General features: G+C 52.7%; 1 protein-coding gene across 2 annotated transcripts; it reads left to right on the top strand.

Moving 5' to 3' along the window:
* The first annotated feature begins 358 nt into the window (after nucleotides 1-358).
* Nucleotides 359-6,189, top strand: TMEM59L (transmembrane protein 59 like). 2 transcript variants are annotated; one of them, XM_061421513.1, is made up of 8 exons: nucleotides 359-634; nucleotides 1,553-1,712; nucleotides 1,796-1,899; nucleotides 3,325-3,477; nucleotides 4,053-4,155; nucleotides 4,989-5,106; nucleotides 5,207-5,324; nucleotides 5,566-6,189. In XM_061421513.1, exons 1-8 carry the CDS (start codon nucleotides 470-472, stop codon nucleotides 5,692-5,694), a joined length of 1,050 nt encoding a protein of 349 aa, XP_061277497.1. In that variant the 5' UTR covers nucleotides 359-469; the 3' UTR covers nucleotides 5,695-6,189. The 2 variants fall into 2 exon arrangements, with proteins under 2 accessions (XP_061277497.1, XP_061277498.1); XM_061421514.1 differs by lacking the exon at nucleotides 3,325-3,477 and having other exon boundaries at nucleotides 389-634.
* The last annotated feature ends 12,599 nt before the right edge of the window (nucleotides 6,190-18,788 follow it).

Raw genomic sequence — 18,788 nt, 5'->3', positions numbered from 1 at the left:
GGCTGGGTTCCAGCCAGCCCCACCGCCCTCCTATTTCCTTTTCCAACAAGCTCGTCCGGACCTCGCTGTTCCCTCGGCGGCCTCCTCGAGTCGCCAGCTCGAAATAACGCCTACTCTGGGAGGCCTTCCCTGATCCCCAGGCGAGTAGATCTCTCCTCCACTCTATCACCCTATTTGTTTCCTTTTGGCCCCTAGCAATGACTGAGATCCCCTCGTCTGTGGATACTAGTGAGGTGTCATGGGATCCCGACGTGGGACAGACAGCAGGGGCCAAGATCCACCTGCCTCGCCCTGCGGGTATCCCAACGGTGCCGCAGCGCCGCGCCCCCGCCCGTTCTCCGCATCCCCCACCCCCCCTTCCCAGGCTGCCTCGCTCGGGTGACGTCAGCGACCCGGTCCCCGCCGCCGCCGCATCCTCCGCGCCCGCCAGGAGCCGGCGTCCCCCGCGCTCCTTGCGCTCGGCCTGGCCATGGATTCGGTCGCGCTGATGCCGCTCCTGCTGCTGCTGCTGCTGCAGCCTCCGCCCGCCACCCCCTCGCCGCCTGTCCGCGACCCCTTCGCCCTGCAGCTTGGGGACACGCAGAACTGCCAGCTGCGGTGCCGAGACCGCTACCCTAAACCTCAGCTTGCTCAGGTGAGGCGCGCGCAGCGCCAGCAGAAGGACCTGAGAGCTCTCCAGTGGGGGATGGGTTGAGGATGCAGCTCCTTCCGTTGGGAGCGGGAGGCCAGGGTTCCTCGGAGGGGGAAGGGGTCAAGGAAGGGGGTTCTTCAATGTTGGTGGGCCCCTGTGGTGGGGGAAGGGCTGGCGTTCCTTCGACGGGGGCGAGCGCAGAGATCAGAGGTCCCTCCGATGAAGGTGGGGATGTTTCTCTCGCGGGGAGAGGGGCCGTGGGGTCCTTTTGACACGGGGATGGTGGTTAGTGATGCCAGTCCTTCCGATGAATTCGGGGTTCCGGGAGTCCCTCCAAGCCGGAGGCGGGAGGGGACTGAGGCTCTATTGCTACCCAGCGGGCTCTGGCTCCCCTCTGCTGGGCCAGGGCCTTGGGGGCGCCGAACCCCCACCTCCCTCAGGCCCGACAGTCCCCTTTTCCCCCTCTACTCAAGCATCTTCCACATCCTCTTCCCTACTCCCCTTAGAGCTACCAGGTCCCACCCCGATCCTGACCACCCCTCCCCCAGTCAGATCCCAATTTTCCCAGGCCTGAAGGATGACGGAACCTCCTCTGAGTTCCCCTTCCTTCTTCAGGCCCAAGAACCCCTCCTCTTTGAAGGGTTTTTTTTTGGGTGAGGGGAGGATCATTGCCCTTCATCTTCTCCAGTTTTTCAACCATTACCCAAACCCAGCAGCACCCACTGTTTACTCCCCTCAAGCCCCCGCCTCTCCTCCTTGGAGCTAACAGCCCCCACTAGTATTCTTAATCTCCTCATCAGCCTCACCCCAAACCCCCTAGAAGATTTGGGGAGATCAAGTCTTCTACCTCCCCAAGGCCTTCCTGCGCCGCTGGCCGCCTCCTGCCCCTCCCCCTGCCTGAGCCCGCAGCTTCGCTTCCAGGAGGAGCTGGGGGAGGACCCCATTCAATCCAGGAGAGCGAAGGCGTATGACAGGGCCGTCCTGACCAGCGCTTGCGAGCGAGGCTGCCGCCTCTTCTCCATCTGCCGATTCGTGGCCAGGAGCTCCAAGCCCAATGCCACCCAGGCTGAGTGTGAAGCAGGTGAGTGCTGGCTGGGTGGGCCAGGGTGGGGAGAGGTGGTCTGGGACGGACTGTCCCCCAGTTACCCCCTCCTGCCCCTGCAGCCTGTGTGGAGGCCTATGTGAAGGAGACAGAGCAGCAAGCTTGCAGCGAGGGCTGCTGGAGTCAGAACCCAGAGCCGGAGCCTGAGCCCGAGCTGGAGCAGAAGGTGGGCGCCCTCCCACCTGCGGCCCCAGGCCTGTCCCGCCTCTCCTCTACCACCCTCCCCAAATCTGCACTCATATCCAGTCTCTCCCAGGCTCTCCATGCCATTCCGGGCCTCCTGGGTGTCCTGGATTAAGCCATATGACATCTCAAGGCTCAATTGTCATCTCTGTGACATGGGAAGTCCTCCCCCGCCCCCGCCGCCTCTCCCACCCACACTGCCACCATTTACATTATTTAGCAAGCTTTTGTCCTGCTCCAGGCCTAACTTCAGCCTGTCCCAAATTTCTTGTGCCACCCGAGGCACCTGAGACAGTGTCATCCCCATTTCATGCCCACGGAGCAACTGGCCAAGGTCACCCTGGGCTGTGCAGAGGTGGCATTTAAAGCCAGTGCCACGAGGGCTTATGATCACTCCTCATCTCCCTCATCTTCAGAGCTGACTTCTGAGCACCTACATGTTAGCTCCTGGTCTAAGCCCTGTCCTTGTGATGAACAGGTGGTCAGAACGGAAGTGTAGGGACGAGGAGCCTCCCAAGCCCACATAGCTCTTCCTTCCCCACCCCAGGGAGAAATAATAACTGTACACTTATCATACTCCGTGAGTCTAGACAGTGCTGCACCAGGGGAAACTGAGGCACAGGACATCCTTCATTCCAGTCAGAAACCCTTGGGCTGGGATTCCAGAGAAAGCTCTCTCCTCTCATCGCTCATTTTCCTGCACCCTTCCCAGGCTTTCCCTGTTCATGAAAGCCCTGTGCACCATCATTCCTTTCCATTCCATGTTCTCTCCTGATGCTGTTAAAACAAGAACAATGATGATGGTAACGTTTTTAATCATAGCAGCTACTATATATTAGGCACTTGTGCTTTTTTTTTGTCTGTGTGACCCCAGGGACTGTACAGTCCATGGAATTATCCAAGCCAGGATACTGGAGTGGGTAGCCTTTCCCTTCTCCAGGGGATCTTCCCAATCCAGGGATCAAACCCAGGTCTCCTGTATTGCAGGCAGATTCTTTACCAGCTGAGACACAAGGGAAGCCCAGGAATACTGGAGTGGATAGCCTATCCCTTCTCCAGCAGATCTTCCCGACTCAGGAACTGAACCAGGGTCTCCTGCATTGCAGGCGGATTCCTTACCAACTGAGCTATCAGGGAAGCCCTTGTGCTGTTGTTTAATTGAAATTCCATAGCAGATCCCTGAGGGAAGAGAATCATTTCCCATTGTAGGACTCAGAGAGGGCAATCCACTTTCCCAAGGGCACACAGTCAGTCAGACAATGCAGTGCTGAGATCTCTGTTCATAGTATGTAGCCCTGTTGCCCCAAACCGCTTAGTGAATTTTGATCACAGTGAATTTTCCCAGCTCCCCTCCCACTTAACACCCTACATTGGTGACATTTCTGTGCCTTGGGCCTCCCCTTGGCAGAGAAAGGTCCTGGAAGCTCCGAGTGGGGCCCTCTCGCTCCTGGACTTGTTTTCCACCCTCTGCAATGACCTTGTCAACTCGGCCCAGGGCTTCGTCTCCTCCACCTGGACATACTACCTGCAGACTGACAATGGGAAGGTGGTGGTGTTCCAGGTGAGGGCTCTGGCAGGGGCCACACCAGAGAAGTGGCTGGGTGGTCAGGGTAAGGAGGTGGGATGAATTGGCTCTTGGCTCATGGGATGTGCAGTCTACAGGTCAGTGAGCTTCAAGCACAGCTGGATCCAGGGGTTCTGTGTCTCTCTCCACCCCTGGGTTCTGCTGTCCTCTTCAGCAGCTTCATTCTCAGTCAAACATGTCCCTCCTCACAGCAAGGTGGATGCCTACGGCTCTAGATTACAACCTCTCAGGTTTTAACTAAGTTGTTTGGCCCTGGTTGAGTCATGTGATGACCTCTCAGCCAGTCCCTGTGATTTTATTGGCTAGTCCTGAATCACGTCCCTATCTTAGGTGTTGGAGGATGCGGTCAAGACAAATCAGGATCCCACAATAGCAGGGAACATTATCCCTGATATCACAGCCTGCAGCTGTGTCCTCTCTGTCCCCAGTGGAACTAGGTACCAGCTTGGCATGGGATAATGTAACCTACGTGGGGCGCAGAGAGGTGCCTGCTAGGGTCAAGGTGGTGCCTTTCTAAAGGGCTTCTCTGTGCTGTCTTGTTCCTGGCCCAGACCCAGCCTGTGGTAGAGAGCCTGGGGCATGAGGGAGCCCGTCTGCAGCGAGTGGAGGTGACCTGGCGGGGATCCCACCCTGAGGCTTTGGAGGTGCATGTTGGTAAGGTTCAAACCTAGACCAGTGTTCCTTCCAAAGGTGGCTCCCCTGTCACAAGGGGTTCTCCTGGCAAATGAACCCTTGAGGATTGGTATTTCCATTTCCTCAGTTCCTGGGGTTCCTTGATCCATCTCCCAGGGTTCCCTGGTCCCTCTCCCAGAGTTCCATGGTCCACTTCCCTTAGTTTCATGGACCATCTCCCTGAGTTCTGTAGTCCCTCTCCCAGAGTTCCATGGTCCCTCTCCCAGGGTTTCATGGTCCCTTTCCCAGGGTTCCATGGTCCCTCTCCCTGAGTTCCATGGTCCCTCTCCCAGAATTCCATGGTCCCTTTCCCAGGGTTCCATGGTCCCTCTCCCTGAGTTCCATGGTCCATCTCCCAGAGTTCAATGGTCCCTCTTCCAGGGTTCCATGGTCCATCTCCCAGGGTTCCGTGGTCTTCCTCCCTGAGTTCCATGATCCATCTCCCAGAGTTCCATGGTCCATCTCCCAGGGTTCCATGGTCCCTCTCCCAGGGTTCCATGGTCCCTCTCCCAGGGTTCCATGGTCCCTCTCCCAGGGTTCCGTGGTCTTCCTCCCTGAGTTCCATGATCCATCTCCCTGAGTTCTATGGTCCATCTCTCTGGGTTCCATGGTCCATCTCCCTGGGTTCCATGGTCTATCTCCCAGAGTTCCATGGTCCATCACCCAGGGTTCCATGGTCCATCTTTCAGGGTTCTGATTTATTCCAAGACCCCATGGCCCATTGCCTCAGGTCCTGGCCCCCTGTTCACTCTCCATGGCTGCTGTCACCTCTTGGCTAAGACCTGGAGGCTACTGAAAGTGACTTGTTCTCTCAGACCCTGTAGGCCCCTTGGACAAGGTAAGGAAGGCCAAGATTCGAGTCAAGACCAGCAGCAAGGCAAAGGTGGAGTCCGATGAGCTGCAGGACAATGACTTCCTCAGCTGCATGTCCCGGTGGGTGGCAGAACCCTGGGGATGGTGGCGGGGTGGGGCCTGAGGGAGGAGGCTGTCTGGTCCCACCGCGGCCCCTGAACATGCCTGCTGGGCGGGGCAGGCGCTCGGGGCTTCCTCGCTGGATCCTGGCCTGCTGCCTCTTCCTGTCCGTGCTGGTGATGCTGTGGCTGAGCTGCTCCACCCTGGTGACTGCGCCTGGCCAGCACCTTAAGTTCCAGGTGGGCAGGGCCCACGGGCAAAGAGGGGAAGAAAACTGTTCCACATCTGGATGGGGCCACCCCTTTCCCATGGAGACAGGGACCCCTGACTTGCTATGTGACATTAGGCAAGTTTCTTCACTCTCATGAAATGAGAGGAATGACTCCCACCCTTAGTAGGAGCAACCTGAGATTTGGGGTGGGAAGGAGCCTTGCCAGGGTGGGGACTCATGGCCCTCTCTCTCTCTTCTTTCCCCTACAGCCCCTGACTCTGGAGCAGCACAAGGGTTATATGGTGGAGCCAGAGTGGTCCCTGTACCCTCCCCCATCGCACGCCTATGCAGACAGCCCCCCGCCCTACAAGCTGAAACTGGACCTGACCAAGCTGTAGGCCTCCACTGCCAAGTTCAGGGGTCCCGGGGGTCTCACTTGCCCTGTGCCTACCGTCCAGGTCAAGGTGGGACCATCCTTGGGCTCCTCCCTCCCCCAAATTCTTCTCTCTCCAGCCCCGCCCCTCATCTCCTGGATCCTGGGGGTGCTGTGCCCCTGCTGGGGGGCAGGATCTACCTTGGTTCCTCCCTGTCCCCCTTCCCCAGAGCGTGTGTTATTTTGTCTTCTATTCTGTAGCTTCTTGAGTATTTGAACCCCAGTTCTGTGCTGCCTTCCTCCTTCCTCCTCTCTCCCCTCTCTGGGGGGCTGAGGCCACAGGGGAGCCACTTTGTGCTAAGGCTCCCCCTTTTCTCCCCACCCCACCTCTGGAGACAGTGCCCCGTGAGAGGAGGTCCCCCCAAGAGAAGGGGCGGTGGGTAGCTCCATGCTGGGAGGGTGAATGAGGCTGGTGTTGCAACATCGGGGTCAGAAGGAATAAACCATGTATATAAAGCCATCTTGGACTGAGCTTACTGCTATTGGTCTTTCTGTCTGCCTCCTGGGGGGAGACTTGAGTGTGGCCATGACTCCTGCCCACCAGGCCCTTCCTGAGATGTGGGACCCCAGGAACTCCCCATGGCTTGAGTGGTGCGAACCAGCTGCCACCTGAAAGCAACCAGCACACATCATACTCCTAGCTAGGGGTGACTCTGGCAAAGTGGCTCCTGCCACCTGCCTGGCCTGGGTGGGTCAGTGCCCTTTCCCGGGCCTCCGTATTGCTCCTGTGAAATGGACAGGGCACATCTCAAAGAGGACATTTGTTAATTTTGTCACCAGCTGGCTTCCATCCCCCTTTCTTTTGGGGATGGAGCTCTGTCCCATTGGAGGCAGTCTTAGGGCCCTGTCCACAGGTTCTCCCCACTTCCCTACCCAGGGGGTCCAGCTTTGGTTAGCTGGCATTCTTTCCCTGCACTCTGCATTCAAGAGGAGTCCTTGCCTGGGAAATCCCATGGACAGAGGAACCTGGCAGGCTATAGTCCATGGGGTCACAAAGAGTTGGATACAACTTAGTGACAACACAAGTGCAACAGTGAAGACCCAGCATAGCCATAAATAAATAATCAAGAGGAATCTTGTAGGACAGGAGCAGCCCACCGTGATGAGGCGGTAGCCATGACCCTCCATTCTTCCTGTCGATTCTGCAGACTCCCCAAGAGCCTCTCAATAAATCTTTTGGTTGAGTAGGCTAGAGTTGTTTCTGTTGCTGGCAACCAGAGAGTCTTGTTTGGTGGAGGCCACATCTCCTGGGAAGAGTTTGGGATGATGGACATGGTGGTCAGTGGGGCAGACGTTTCCAAGGGCTAATGGAGGCCTGTGGGTGGTGGGTGGGTGGTTGGGGGGAGGTGAATTAGGCTGAGTGAGGCTAGTGCCCTTCCACTTTTCATCCTGCCCTGTGTCCCCAGAAGCTGATTCACTTGGACCCTCAGCCTTCTGCTAGAGTCGGCCAGAGGGGGCCACCAGCAGGAGGCAGAAGGAAAGAGAGGTGAGAACTCCCCGGGGCCCGGGGGGGCGGGGAGTGTTCTCTCCCCATTTCTCTCTCTATATCCCCCAACCCAAGATGACAGCTCCACCAACTGGACTGTCAGCCTAGGCATGTTAAAGGCTCCTGACTGTTGCCCTCCTGTGTGCTGCACCACCCCATGTCAGTTGCCTGCCCCTGCTGCACTTTGCAAATATCACTTTAATTACCACTCTCCTGCACTGTCCATTCTGACTGACTCCTGCTTGCTGCCTGGACCCTGCCTGATATCATGAACATCGGGATTCAATCAAAAGGCAATCTAGGCCCTTGAGTAACATTCTGAGCCCAGCATGGGATTTCAGGGAAGCCCCTAGGAGTGTCACCAGGAAATACAACCTGGGCAGAAATGAGAAGTGATGGCAAGCCAGTGCTGCCCTGTAGAACATTCTGTGATGATGGAAGTGTTCTGTCTGTGCCGTCTCCAGCCACACGATGTTGCAGAGCTCTCGCAATATGGCTAATGCGACTCGATTGTGTTCCTCATTTTCTTTCGTTTGTGTTGATGTACATTTAAGGTTTTTCCTCTATTTTTTTCCCTTTGTGGCAGTGAAAAAATATGCATCATGTAAAATATGGCATTTTAGCCAGGTTTTTTTTTTTTTTTTTTACTAGGTGGCATGCGGGATCTTAGTTCCTCGACCAGGAATCGAACCCGCACTCCCTGCAGCGGAAGCGTGGAGTCTTAACCACTGGACTGCCCGGGAAGTCCCTTAGCCAGCTTTTTGTTTTGCTTTTTGGCTGTGCTGGGTCTTTGTTGCTGCTCGTGGGCTTTCTTTAGTTGCGGCAAGCTGGGGGCTACTGTGTGGTTGTGGTACGAGGGCTTCTCTGCGGTGGCTTCTCTTGTCGCAGAGCACGGGTTCGCAACGTGTGAGCTTCAGTAGTTGTGGCATGTGGGCTCAGCAGTTGCAGCTCACGGGCTCCAGAGTGCAGCCTCATTAATTGTGGCCCACAGGCTCGGTTGTTCCATGGCATGTGGGGTCTTCCCTTACCAGGGATCAAACAAGTGTTCTTTGCATTACCAGGTGGATTCTCAACCACTGGACCGCCAGGGAAGCTCCCCCTTAAAAATTGTACCATTTTTAAGTGTACAATTCAGTGACAATAGGTACACCCACAAGCTATAACAAACTTAGACAGTGTATTAAAAGGCAGAGACGTCAATTTGCCAACAAAGGTATGTATAGTCAAAGCAACTGGTTTTTTGGTATAGTCAAAGCCAGTCATGTAGTGATGTGAGAGCTGGACCATAAAGAAGGCTGAGCACCGAAAAATTGTTGCTTTCAAGCTGTGGGTGGTGGAGAAGACTCCTGAGAGTCCCTTGGACAGCAAGGAGATCAAACCAGTCAATCCTAAAGGAAATTAGTCCTGAATATTTACTGGAAGGACTGATGCTGAAGCTGAAGTTCTTTATGGCCACGTGATGCAAAGAGCTGGGCTCATTAGAAAAGACCCTGCTGCTGGGAAACATTAAGGGCAGGAGGAGAAGGGGACGACAGAGGATGAGACGGTTGGATGACATCACCAACTCAATGGACATGAGTTTGAGCAAGCTCTGGGAGATGGTGAAGGACAGGGGACCCTGGTGTGCTGCAGTTCATGGGGCTGCAAAAAGTTGGACACGACTGAGCTAGTGAACAACAGCAACAGTGTTGTGGAGCTATCACCATCATCTATTTAAAGGGTGGTTGTAATCCCTTAGCCCAGATTAAAGGGGAGCTTGGCTGCCCTTGCACTTGTAGATCCGCCCTGCCCCTGGCCTCCCCATCTCAGTGAGTCTAGATGCTTGAGTGGCACCTTGACTCCTCTCTGTCCTCACTCCATGTTGCTGCTTCAGCAGTGATTTTCCTCTTGGCTCCCAGCCCACATGCTTCTCTTTGCTTTCCTTGGCAATAGCCAAGGTCCAACCTCCCTCATCTCTTGCCCAACAAATGTGCCCATCTCTTCTTGAGGCTCCCTGCTTCCCTTCCGGCCACCCTCTAGCTCCAGGCAACAGCTGGGGAGCCATTGGTATAAAGTATATCTAATCCTAGACATCACCTGCTTCTGGGTTCTAGAGGAGCCCAAATATCCACATGATCCAACAGGTACCCCCATGACTTGGCCCAATTAGCATCTCCAACCACTTCTATGAAGCTGTGTCCCTTGCTCATTATGCTCCAGCCACACAGGCTCTTTCTAGATTCCTTGAACTTACCTTGTTCCTTCCAACCCCAGGGTCTTCGCACTTGCATTTCCGTCTGGGAGGAACACCCCTGAATCCCTACTCTAACCAAGTTCTCACCACAAAGGACTCCTCCTCAACCAATCACATCCTCGCCACCCAAGTTTGGGTCAGCATCCCCTGTTACACCAATGCTCAACTCCTTGTTCGTTTTCCCTGTGCTGACCACATTTATAGTTGATTAATAATTATTTGTTTCAATGTCAGCCTCCTTTAACATAATTTTATGAGCTCCATGAAGTCAGCTCCCTAGGGTTTCTCGTGCAAACTGGCATGAAGCAGGTAATCAGTAATTATTCTTGATTGGGTATCTTCCTGCTTCCTTCTCAGACCCCAGAAGCAGCAGCATCCAGTCAAATCCATTCCCTATGTGGGCTCTGACCTTGTCCCTCTCTTACAAGCTCCTGTTGCCCTTGGATACCACCTAATTTCCTCTGCCTTCCTTATAAGGGTTTTTAAAATCCACCATGCTGGCAGCCACCACCTCCAATATTCCTCCAACCTTTCATTCTGAAGACAGAAGGGGCATCAATGTTCTAGCCTGCAGACCTTTGCTATAGCTTCTCCTTCTGCTCAGAATTCAGGAGACCCTGATTTGATTCCTGGGTCAGGAAGATCCGCTGGAGAAGGAATAGGCTACCCACTCCAGTATTCTTTTGCTTCCCTGTGGCTCAGCTGGTGGAGAATCTGCCTGCAATGCAGAAGACCTGAGTTCGATCCCCGGGTTAGGAAGATCCCCTGGAAAAAAGAATGGCTACTCACTCCAGTATTCTGGCCTGGATAATTCCACGGACTGTATAGTCCATGAGGTCACAAAGAGTCAGACATGACTGAGCAACTTTCACTTTTACTTTCTGCTCAGGGCTTCCCAGGTGGCTCAGACAGTAAAGAATCTGCCTGCAAAGCAGATCTGGATTCGATCCCTGGGTCGGGAAAATCCCCTGAAGAAGAGAATGGCTACACACTCTAGTGTTCTTACCTAGAGAATTCCATGAACAGAGGAGTCTGGCGGGCTATAGTCCATGGGGTCACAGAGTCAGACTCGATGAGCAGCTAAGACTTTCCACTCAGATACCGTCATAGGCTTGGTAGGAATCAGCCTGGAACCTGGCACAGTCATCTCTTCTTTCCTAACAGAACTGATTTGGTTTGGCCACACCTATGTGGTTTAGGGGAAGTTGAGCAGCATGACCCATCCTCCTCAGGTATTGATGGGATATATTGGGAGAGAGACATGCCCTGTTAACTGGGATTGTTGAGCTTGGGAGAATGAAGCATCTGTCTGAAGCAAGAGGCATGGAGAAAGACAGTGTCTTCATGCCACTGATGGAAGTCCTGAAACAATAAAGCCATCCTTACTCCTTGGAAGGAAAGTTATGACCAACCTAGATAGCATATTGAAAAGCAGAGATATTACTTTGCCAACAAAGGTCCGTCTAGTCAAGGCTTTGGTTTTTCCTGTGGTCATGTATGGATGTGAGAGTTGGACTGTGAAGAAAGCTGAGCACCGAAGAATTGATGCTTTTGAACTGTGATGTTGGAGAAGACTCTTGAGAGTCCTTTGGACTGCAAGGAGATCCAACCAGTCCATCCTAAAGGAGACCAGTCCTGGGTGTTCAGTCCTGGAAGGACTGATGTTGAAGCTGAAACTCCAATACTTTGGCCACCTGATGTGAAGAGTTGACTCATTGGAAAAGACCCTGATGCTGGGAGGGATTGGGGGCAGGAGGAGAAGGGGACGACAGAGGATGAGATGGCTGGATGGCATCACCAACTTGATGGATGTGAGTTTGGGTGAACTCCAGGAGTTGGTGATAGATAGGGAGGCCTGGCATGCTGCAATTCATGGGGTCGCAAAGAGTTGGGCATGACTGAGTGACTGAACTGAACTGAATTGAACTGTCCTTGATTTTTGGCTTACTCCCATTTGTGTGGGGCTCCTTGGAACTGAAAATTGTGACTGATCCCTGTCTCTTTGTCCTCCCTCAAGACAGAGCTTTGCAAGGACAGAGTTTTGTTTGTATGCTGCTATAAAGCATCTGCCTACAACGCGGGAGACCCGGGTTCAATCCCTGGGTCGGGAAGATCTCCTGCAGAAGGAAATGGCAACCCACTCCAGTATTCTTGCCTGGAAAATCCCATGGATGGAGGAACCTGGGGAGCTACTGGTAGTCCATGGGGTCGCAAAGAGTTGGACATGACTGAGCGACTTTACTCACTCACTCATGTGTCTAGCGCATTGGTTTTTTTTTTTTTTCTTTTTTCTGCTGTGCTGCTTGGCTTGTAGAATCTTAGGTCCCTGACCTAAGATTGAACCCAAGCCCCTGGCAGGGAGAGCATGGAGTCCTAACCACTGGACCACCACGGAATTTTCCTAATGCATTAATTCTTGAAACCCCTGTGAGCATCCCAGGGTTGGACCCAGAGTAGATGCCTCATAGGTATGGAATGAATAATGTCAGATGGTGCTGGTAGAAACTGAGTCCTGCGGATGTGTGGAGGTGGGAGAGGAGTCCTTTCCAAGCAGGTGGTGAGTGATGGCTTCCTGGAAGAGATGGCAGCTGACTTGGGCTTTGAAGAATGGAATGGATAGAATCCAGGGACAACGGAGGGTGTCCCGGGTGTATAGGTGTATGTGTGCATTCAGAGAAAAGTAATACCTAGTCACATTACCTGTCTCTCTCAGGGTTTCACTGGGGAAGGGGCCCTGAATGCCAAGTGAAGACTCTTCTGGAGTCTGAGGAGAGAGGGGGCCCTTCACCTCCATCTGAGGCTCCTTCCCAGGGAGCTGACCTGAGGATAACTCCTGACTCGCTGCAGTTCTTTGAACCTCAGGTTCCTTGTCTGCCCTCCCCAGCTCCACAAGGCATCTAGGAAGCCGCCCTCTCTGCGCCTCCCTCTGCCTTCCTCTCACATCCCAATGCAGACCTGGTGGAGGGTGGGTGGGTGACTGGCGTCATGGCAACAAGCAGGAGCGCCCATGTGTCCGTAGTGAGGGTTGCCATGGCAACCGGCAGTCCTGGTTCCCTGGCGACAGGCCTGAGTTCTGGGCTTAGGGGTGGGAGGGGAGCGAGGGAGGTGTCCCTGGAGACACTTTGCAAGTACTCGGAAGGAAGGATGGGGATTCATGTCTTTCCTGTGAAGAGGGAGGCTCAGGCCAGACCCCAGCTGAGTATTGCTGGGGTCCCTGCTCCGAGCCAGGCTGTGAGCCCAACAGGGAAGCTGAAGCCTCTGGGGTCCTGTGTCACAGGAGGCTGCCCACCACCCCCTTCACGCCTAGTCCCATCAGGCTCTAGGCGGCTCCTGGAATGCTCCCTTCTCAGTGCCCCCACACAGTCTGTTCCCTCTGGCTGGAAGGCTCTGCTCTCTTCCCAGCTGAGTCTTCACACTGAGTGTCCCTCCTTGGCCTCCTGGTTCAGCCTAGCCCTGCTAAATCACTATACCCTAAGCCTCTATCATGTTGACAATTAAGTTATTGCTTTTTTGCTTGTGTGATGATTGGTTTAATAAATGTTCCCTCTGCCAGATGCGACACTGTAGCAGTCTCGGTCACAGCTGTGTCCCACACACTGAGGAGGCTGCCCTCAATACATCTTTGTCAACACGCTCCCTCCTAGCTCCACATCAGTACAGCCAATGTGGTCTCCTCTCCATCCCTGGGGCTCTTTCCTGCACCCAGTTGGTCCATACCCATGACGTCCACCAGAAATGTCCTGGAACATTCCGGACCCTTCCACAATGTTCTGGAATGTCCCAGAACACCCCTCCCTGCTTCTCTCTCCCTGCTTTTATTAAAGCTGGAACGTTACTTCCTCAAAGAGACTCTCCTCTGCCCCCGGATTAAAACAGTTTCCCCCCTGGGTCACTCTCAGCCCATGGCCTTCGTGGCAATTAAAATCATCTCGGCCCTTTATTGGTTCGTATGTCTCAGGTTTGTCCTTCCCATAACAATATACACATTCCAGAATACTCTGGAACATGAAGGGTAGGGATCATGTCTGGTGTGCTTACAGTTGAAACCCTAGCCCCTCGTGCATAGCTGATGCATAAGTTCTTGCTTTTTAAAACCATTTAAGTTAATTAACGAACCATTGGCTGTGCTAGGTCTTCGTTGCTGTGCAGGCTTTTCTCCAGCTGTGGCAAGCACGGGCTGCTCTCTGGTTGCGGGTTTCTTGTTGCGCTGGCATCACTTGTGGAGCAGGGGCTCTAGGGCACGAGGGCTCCCGGGGTTGCAGCACATGTGCTCAATAGTTGTGGCTCCTGGGCTTGAGAGTACAGGCTCAATAATCGTGGCACACGGGCTTAGCTGCTCCGAGGCATGCAGGATCTTCTCAGATCAGAGGTGGCACCTGTGGCTCCTGCATTGGCAGGCAGATTCTGTACCACTGCACCACCAGGGAAATCCAATAAGTGCTTGTTGGTTGGATGGAGGAAAGGGGTGCAGAGACCAGGAGGTGGTGATGCGCTCTGGGGTAGGCAGCTCTGACACCGTCCTGCTGGAAACTTGGGTGAGTTCCTTACCTCTCTGAGCCCCAGGGTCTTGCTTTTCAATCCAAGTGTAATTTATAAACAAAGCACACTGGTTTCACTGTTGTGATCCAAATACAGAGTACTCCTAGTTCCCAGGGGCTCTCTGTGCCCCTTCCAGTCACCTCCCAGGGGTAGTCCCATGTCTGACCTCTATCCCTTAGGCTCCATCTGACTTGTTTTTTGTTGTTGTTTTAACCATGCTGTGTGGCTTGCGGATCAGTTCCCCCACCAGCAATCGAACCTATGACACAGCAGTGAAAGCCTGGAATCCTAATCACTAGGCCACAGGGAGCTTCCTATTCTGTTTAATAAACCAGCTTTAGTGAAGCAAACTTTACATTTAATGATGCAACTGTTTTAAGCGCTCAATGAATTTTGACAAATGTAACCCCCGCTGTTGCCCCATAATTCAAGATATAGGACATTTGCATCACCCCAGGGCCACATGCCCCTGTGTGGCCACTGCTTCTGCTCCCTGACGATCTCCACCAGGAGCCCCCGGTCCAGCCTCTATCTCCATAGATTAGTGTGGCTTACTTGTGAAGTTCACATAAATGGAATCACAACACGTGTCTCTTTGTTTCTTTTGCTCAGTGTCGGTGAAGTCCCTTGTGGGATACATGTATTAATAGCAGTGGGTCATTCTTTTTCTTTGCTGTGTAGTATTCCACCAGTGGCCATGTCCTTGTCTGTTTATTCATCAACCTGTTGATGAACCTGTGGGCTGTTTCCCGTTCGAGGCTATTATGACCATTTATGTTTACATCTTTGGATGAGATCATGTCCCTTTTTCTGTGGGATGAATATCTGTAGTGGGTTGAGTGGTACCCCTACCACCCTCAATTCATGTCCACCTGGAACCTCAGAATGTGATTTTATTTGGAAATAGTGTCTCTGCAGATGGAGTTTAGCTAAGAATCCAAATGAAATCAAACTGGATGAGGGCGGACCAAAAACCCAGTGAGAGTGTCTTGGTAGGAGACAGAAATCAATACACAGAGAGGCCCAATAGGAAGGCGACATGAAGATGGAGGAAGAGACTGGGGTGATGTAGCTGCAAATTAAGGGATGCCAAAGATAGAGGACAACTCCACAAGCTGGGAGAGAGACACGATTCTCCCCTAGAGACCCACAGAAGGAACCAATCCTGCCAACATCCTGATTTTGGACTTCTGGCCTCCTGAACTGTGAGAGAGTCAGTGTCTGTTGTTTTAAACCATCCCTTTTGTGGTCATTTGTTAGGCAGCCCCAGGATACTCATAAAATGCCCACGGATGGAACTGCTAGAGTGTAGGAACACTCCCTTTCAGCAAATATTGCCAAACGGCTGCCTCAAGTGGTTATACCAAATGACATTCCCACCATGAGTGTAAGAGCCATCGCTTCTTCATCTCTAAAATGGGGACAGTAATAACTCTTCACGGGTGTGGTGAGAATACAGGAGAAAGCACAGTTCTGGGCATTGAAGTGTGGGGGCTTCCCTGGTGGCTCAGTGGTAAAGAATCTGCCTGCAATGCAGGAGACCCAGGTTCAATCTCTGGGCTGGGAAGATCCCCTGGAGAAGGGGGTGGCGACCCTTTCCAGTATTCTTGCCTGGAGAATTCCATGGACCGAGGAGTCTGGCAGGCTACAGTCCCTGGGGTTGCGAAGAGTTGAAAACACTCTGTAAATGGTAACTTTAAAAAAAAGTTGCAGAGAAGGTGCAAATCCAGTTCCATATGTCTTCAGTATTGAACTTTTTCTGCTCTTTCCCAGAAGAAGTCATATACAAGGAGTTCAGGGTGGAGACCCTCTCCCCCTATAGGAAGACCCAGTGAGGGCTGGGTTCTGGGGTGATAGTGAGGACCCTGAGAGACCCAAGAGAGACTGCAATGCTGAAAGCAACTAAGGAAAGCAAGCCAGAGCAGAACCAGCACAGGAAAATGTCATTCTTTCATTCACCAACAGATTCGTTGCCAGTCAATGCTTGATTCAAGAGGCTGGTACCCCGGAAAGGCCCTAATATAAATACAGGCTAGGCAGCCAGACTGGGCAGAGGGGAAATGGGAGCTCTACTGAGCAGCCAGGAAGGATTCCTGGAGGAAGAGACCTGAGCTGGATTTGAAGAATGTGAGAAGGTGTGCAAGACCAACTTGACCATCCTTTCTGCTATGCCAGAAGTCTGAAATCAAAGTGTTGGCAGCTGTGCTCCCTCTGAAGGTTCTAGAGGAGGGTCCTTCCTTGCCTCTTTCAACTCTGATAGACCCAGGCATTCCTTGGCCTGTGGCCACATCGCTTCAATCTCTGCCTCTATCTCCACGTGGTCTCTCTGTTTGGATTTCACTCTTCTTTCAAGGACACCAATCATTGCATTTAGCTCCCTCACCCAATCCAAGATGATCTCATCTCGAGATCCTTACCTTAATAATATCTGCAAAGACTCTTATTCCAAAAAAGGCCTTATTTTGAGGTTCCAGGCATACATGTCTTGTGGGGAGGGGTCACCATTCAACCCAGTACATTGAGAGTGTTTGTTCAGTTTATTTGCAGTGGGACTGTTCTCTCGTGGGTAGGGCTGTCTCTGCCTTGTCTGAAGCCTGTATTCTGTGCCTGTCACAGGGTCTGGGGCACAGGGGGCTGTCAATAAGTGCTGCTGAATGCCTGAATAAAAGACAGGAGGAGGGACTTCCCTGGTGGTTCAGTGGCTGAGATTCTGTGCTCCCAAGGCAAGGAGCCTGGGTTCGATCCCTGGTCAGGGAACTAGGTCCCACATGCCACAACTAAAATTTCAGCACACCGCAAATGAGATCGAAGACGCCACTTGTCGAAGCTAAGACCCAACGCAGCCAAATAAATAAATAAATATTCAAAGAAAAAGACAGAAGGGGAGGGAGTCAGCATGGGGTACTGGAAGAGGGCGTAGCTTTGGGATCAGAGAGTAGGGGTCCTATTTCCTTCTCCTGAGCCTTGCTTGGCAAGACACTTCCACTCTCTGAGCCTCACTTTTACCCACTTTGCAAGGCTATAGTGGAGATAAATGTCAAAGTCTAGAGTTTTCCAAGTTACCTGGTAGGATCTTAGGAGGTGCAGCTATAGTGGTGTGGGGGAGGGCTACTCTAGGCCGGAAGGTAAAGTTAGAAGGGGCAGATCCAGTGGAGACCTCAGGGGGGCGCTGCGACGCGGCCAGCTGGGCTGACAGCGAGAGAGAAGATCAAGGGCCCCTGTGTTTATTTGTCATTGATCCCTTCTCAGGATCCTGGAAGGAAGTGGTCTATATGCCCCTTCTTTCTTTTTTTTTTTCATTGATGTGAGAACCACATAATATAAAATTAGCATTTTTTTTTTTCTTGGTCTCTCCTTGCGGCTTGTAGAATCTTAGTTGCCCACCTGGGTATTGAACCTGGGCTCTCGGCAGTGAAAGGGTGGAGTCCTAATCACTGGTGCGTGAGTGGGTGAGTCGTTCAGTCATGTCTGACTCTTCGCAACCCCATGGACTGCAGCCCGCCAGCCTTCTCTGTCCATGGAATTTTCCAGGCAAGAGTACTGGAGTGGGTTGCCATTTCCTCCTCTAGGGGATCTTCCTGACCCAGGGATCGAACCCACCTCTCCCATGTCTCCTGCATTGCAGGTGAATTCTTTACCACTAAGCCACCAGGGAAGCTGCTAACCACTGGACTGCCAGGGAATTCCCTAAAATTAACCACTTTAAAATGAACAACTCAGTGGCATTTAGTACATTCAGAATGTTGTGTAACCATCACCTCTGTTTAGTTCCAGAACACTTCCATCCCTGTTCCCATTAGCAGCCACTCCCTACACCCCCTCCTCCAGCCCCTGGCAACTGCTAATCTGCTTTCTGTCTCTATGGATTGGCCTGTTCTGGACATTTCTTATAGATGGAATCATACAAAAGGGGACCTTTTGTGTCTGGCTCCTTTCACTCGGCATGTTTTCTAGGTTCATCGCGTTGTATTAATAGCATGTGTCAGAGCTTCACTCCTTCTCTCGGCTGAGCAATAGTCCATTGTTTGGATGGAGAGCGTTGTGCTTACCCATTCATCACTGGATGGACACTTGGGCTGGTTCCTCTGTTTGGCGATTGTGACTAATGCCGCTGCGAACTTGTGTGCATGTGTATCTGTTTAAACATCTGATTTCACTTCTCTTGGGTGTATGCCAATTGTACAGATGGGAAAACTGAGGCTAGGAGAGGATGAGTCAGCAGTGAAGAGTGTGGATTTGGAATGAGGTGAGATTTGGATCTGGCTTCAGGCAGGGCTCTGCGGGGGACTCACATGTGACTTTGGGCTGGGGGATTTACTGGGACCCCTAGCTCATAGGAAGAAGCTTCTGGAAGGACCTGTCACAATGCTTGGTCCATATTGGCCACTGCGTTATTAATAGTGACAGTGGAGGAGGGGACTTCCCTGGTGATCCTGTGGGTAAGACTTTGCTTCACAATGCAGGGGGTGCAGGTTCAATCCCTGACTGGGGAGCTAGGATTCCCACATGCCCTCTGGGCCAAAAAAACAAAACAGAAAACAGAAGCAATATTGTAACAAATTCAATAAAGACCAAAAAAAAAAAAGTCCATATCAAAGTCTTTAAAAAAACAGCAGGGAAAACTGAGATCCCCACCTCCTCCCTCACCCAGAGGCCACTGGGATCAGTTACTGGGGCCTGTTTTGCCCACCCTCCATGAGGTCCCCAGGGGCTGGCTCACCTCCAGGCAGCAGTCCGGGCTGTGGACTGGCATCTGTCCCCAGCGTTCCAACCGAGGTGGGGGTCCCCAGAGCCGCCTCTG

The sequence above is a fragment of the Bos javanicus genome, chromosome 7 (genome assembly GCF_032452875.1).
Source record: "Bos javanicus breed banteng chromosome 7, ARS-OSU_banteng_1.0, whole genome shotgun sequence".
NCBI classification, from domain to species: domain Eukaryota; kingdom Metazoa; phylum Chordata; class Mammalia; order Artiodactyla; family Bovidae; genus Bos; species Bos javanicus.
This window is presented reverse-complemented; position numbering and strand designations above follow the sequence as displayed.

Bases quoted from the DNA above. Each gene is read 5' to 3' on its own strand.
- TMEM59L (XM_061421513.1), top strand. From the start codon at position 470: ATGGATTCGGTCGCGCTGATGCCGCTCCTGCTGCTGCTGCTGCTGCAG. The intron at 1,900-3,324 runs GTGGGCGCCCTC...TCCCCTTGGCAG, and splicing joins AGCCCGAGCTGGAGCAGAAG to AGAAAGGTCCTGGAAGCTCC. The intron at 3,478-4,052 runs GTGAGGGCTCTG...TTCCTGGCCCAG, and splicing joins GGAAGGTGGTGGTGTTCCAG to ACCCAGCCTGTGGTAGAGAG.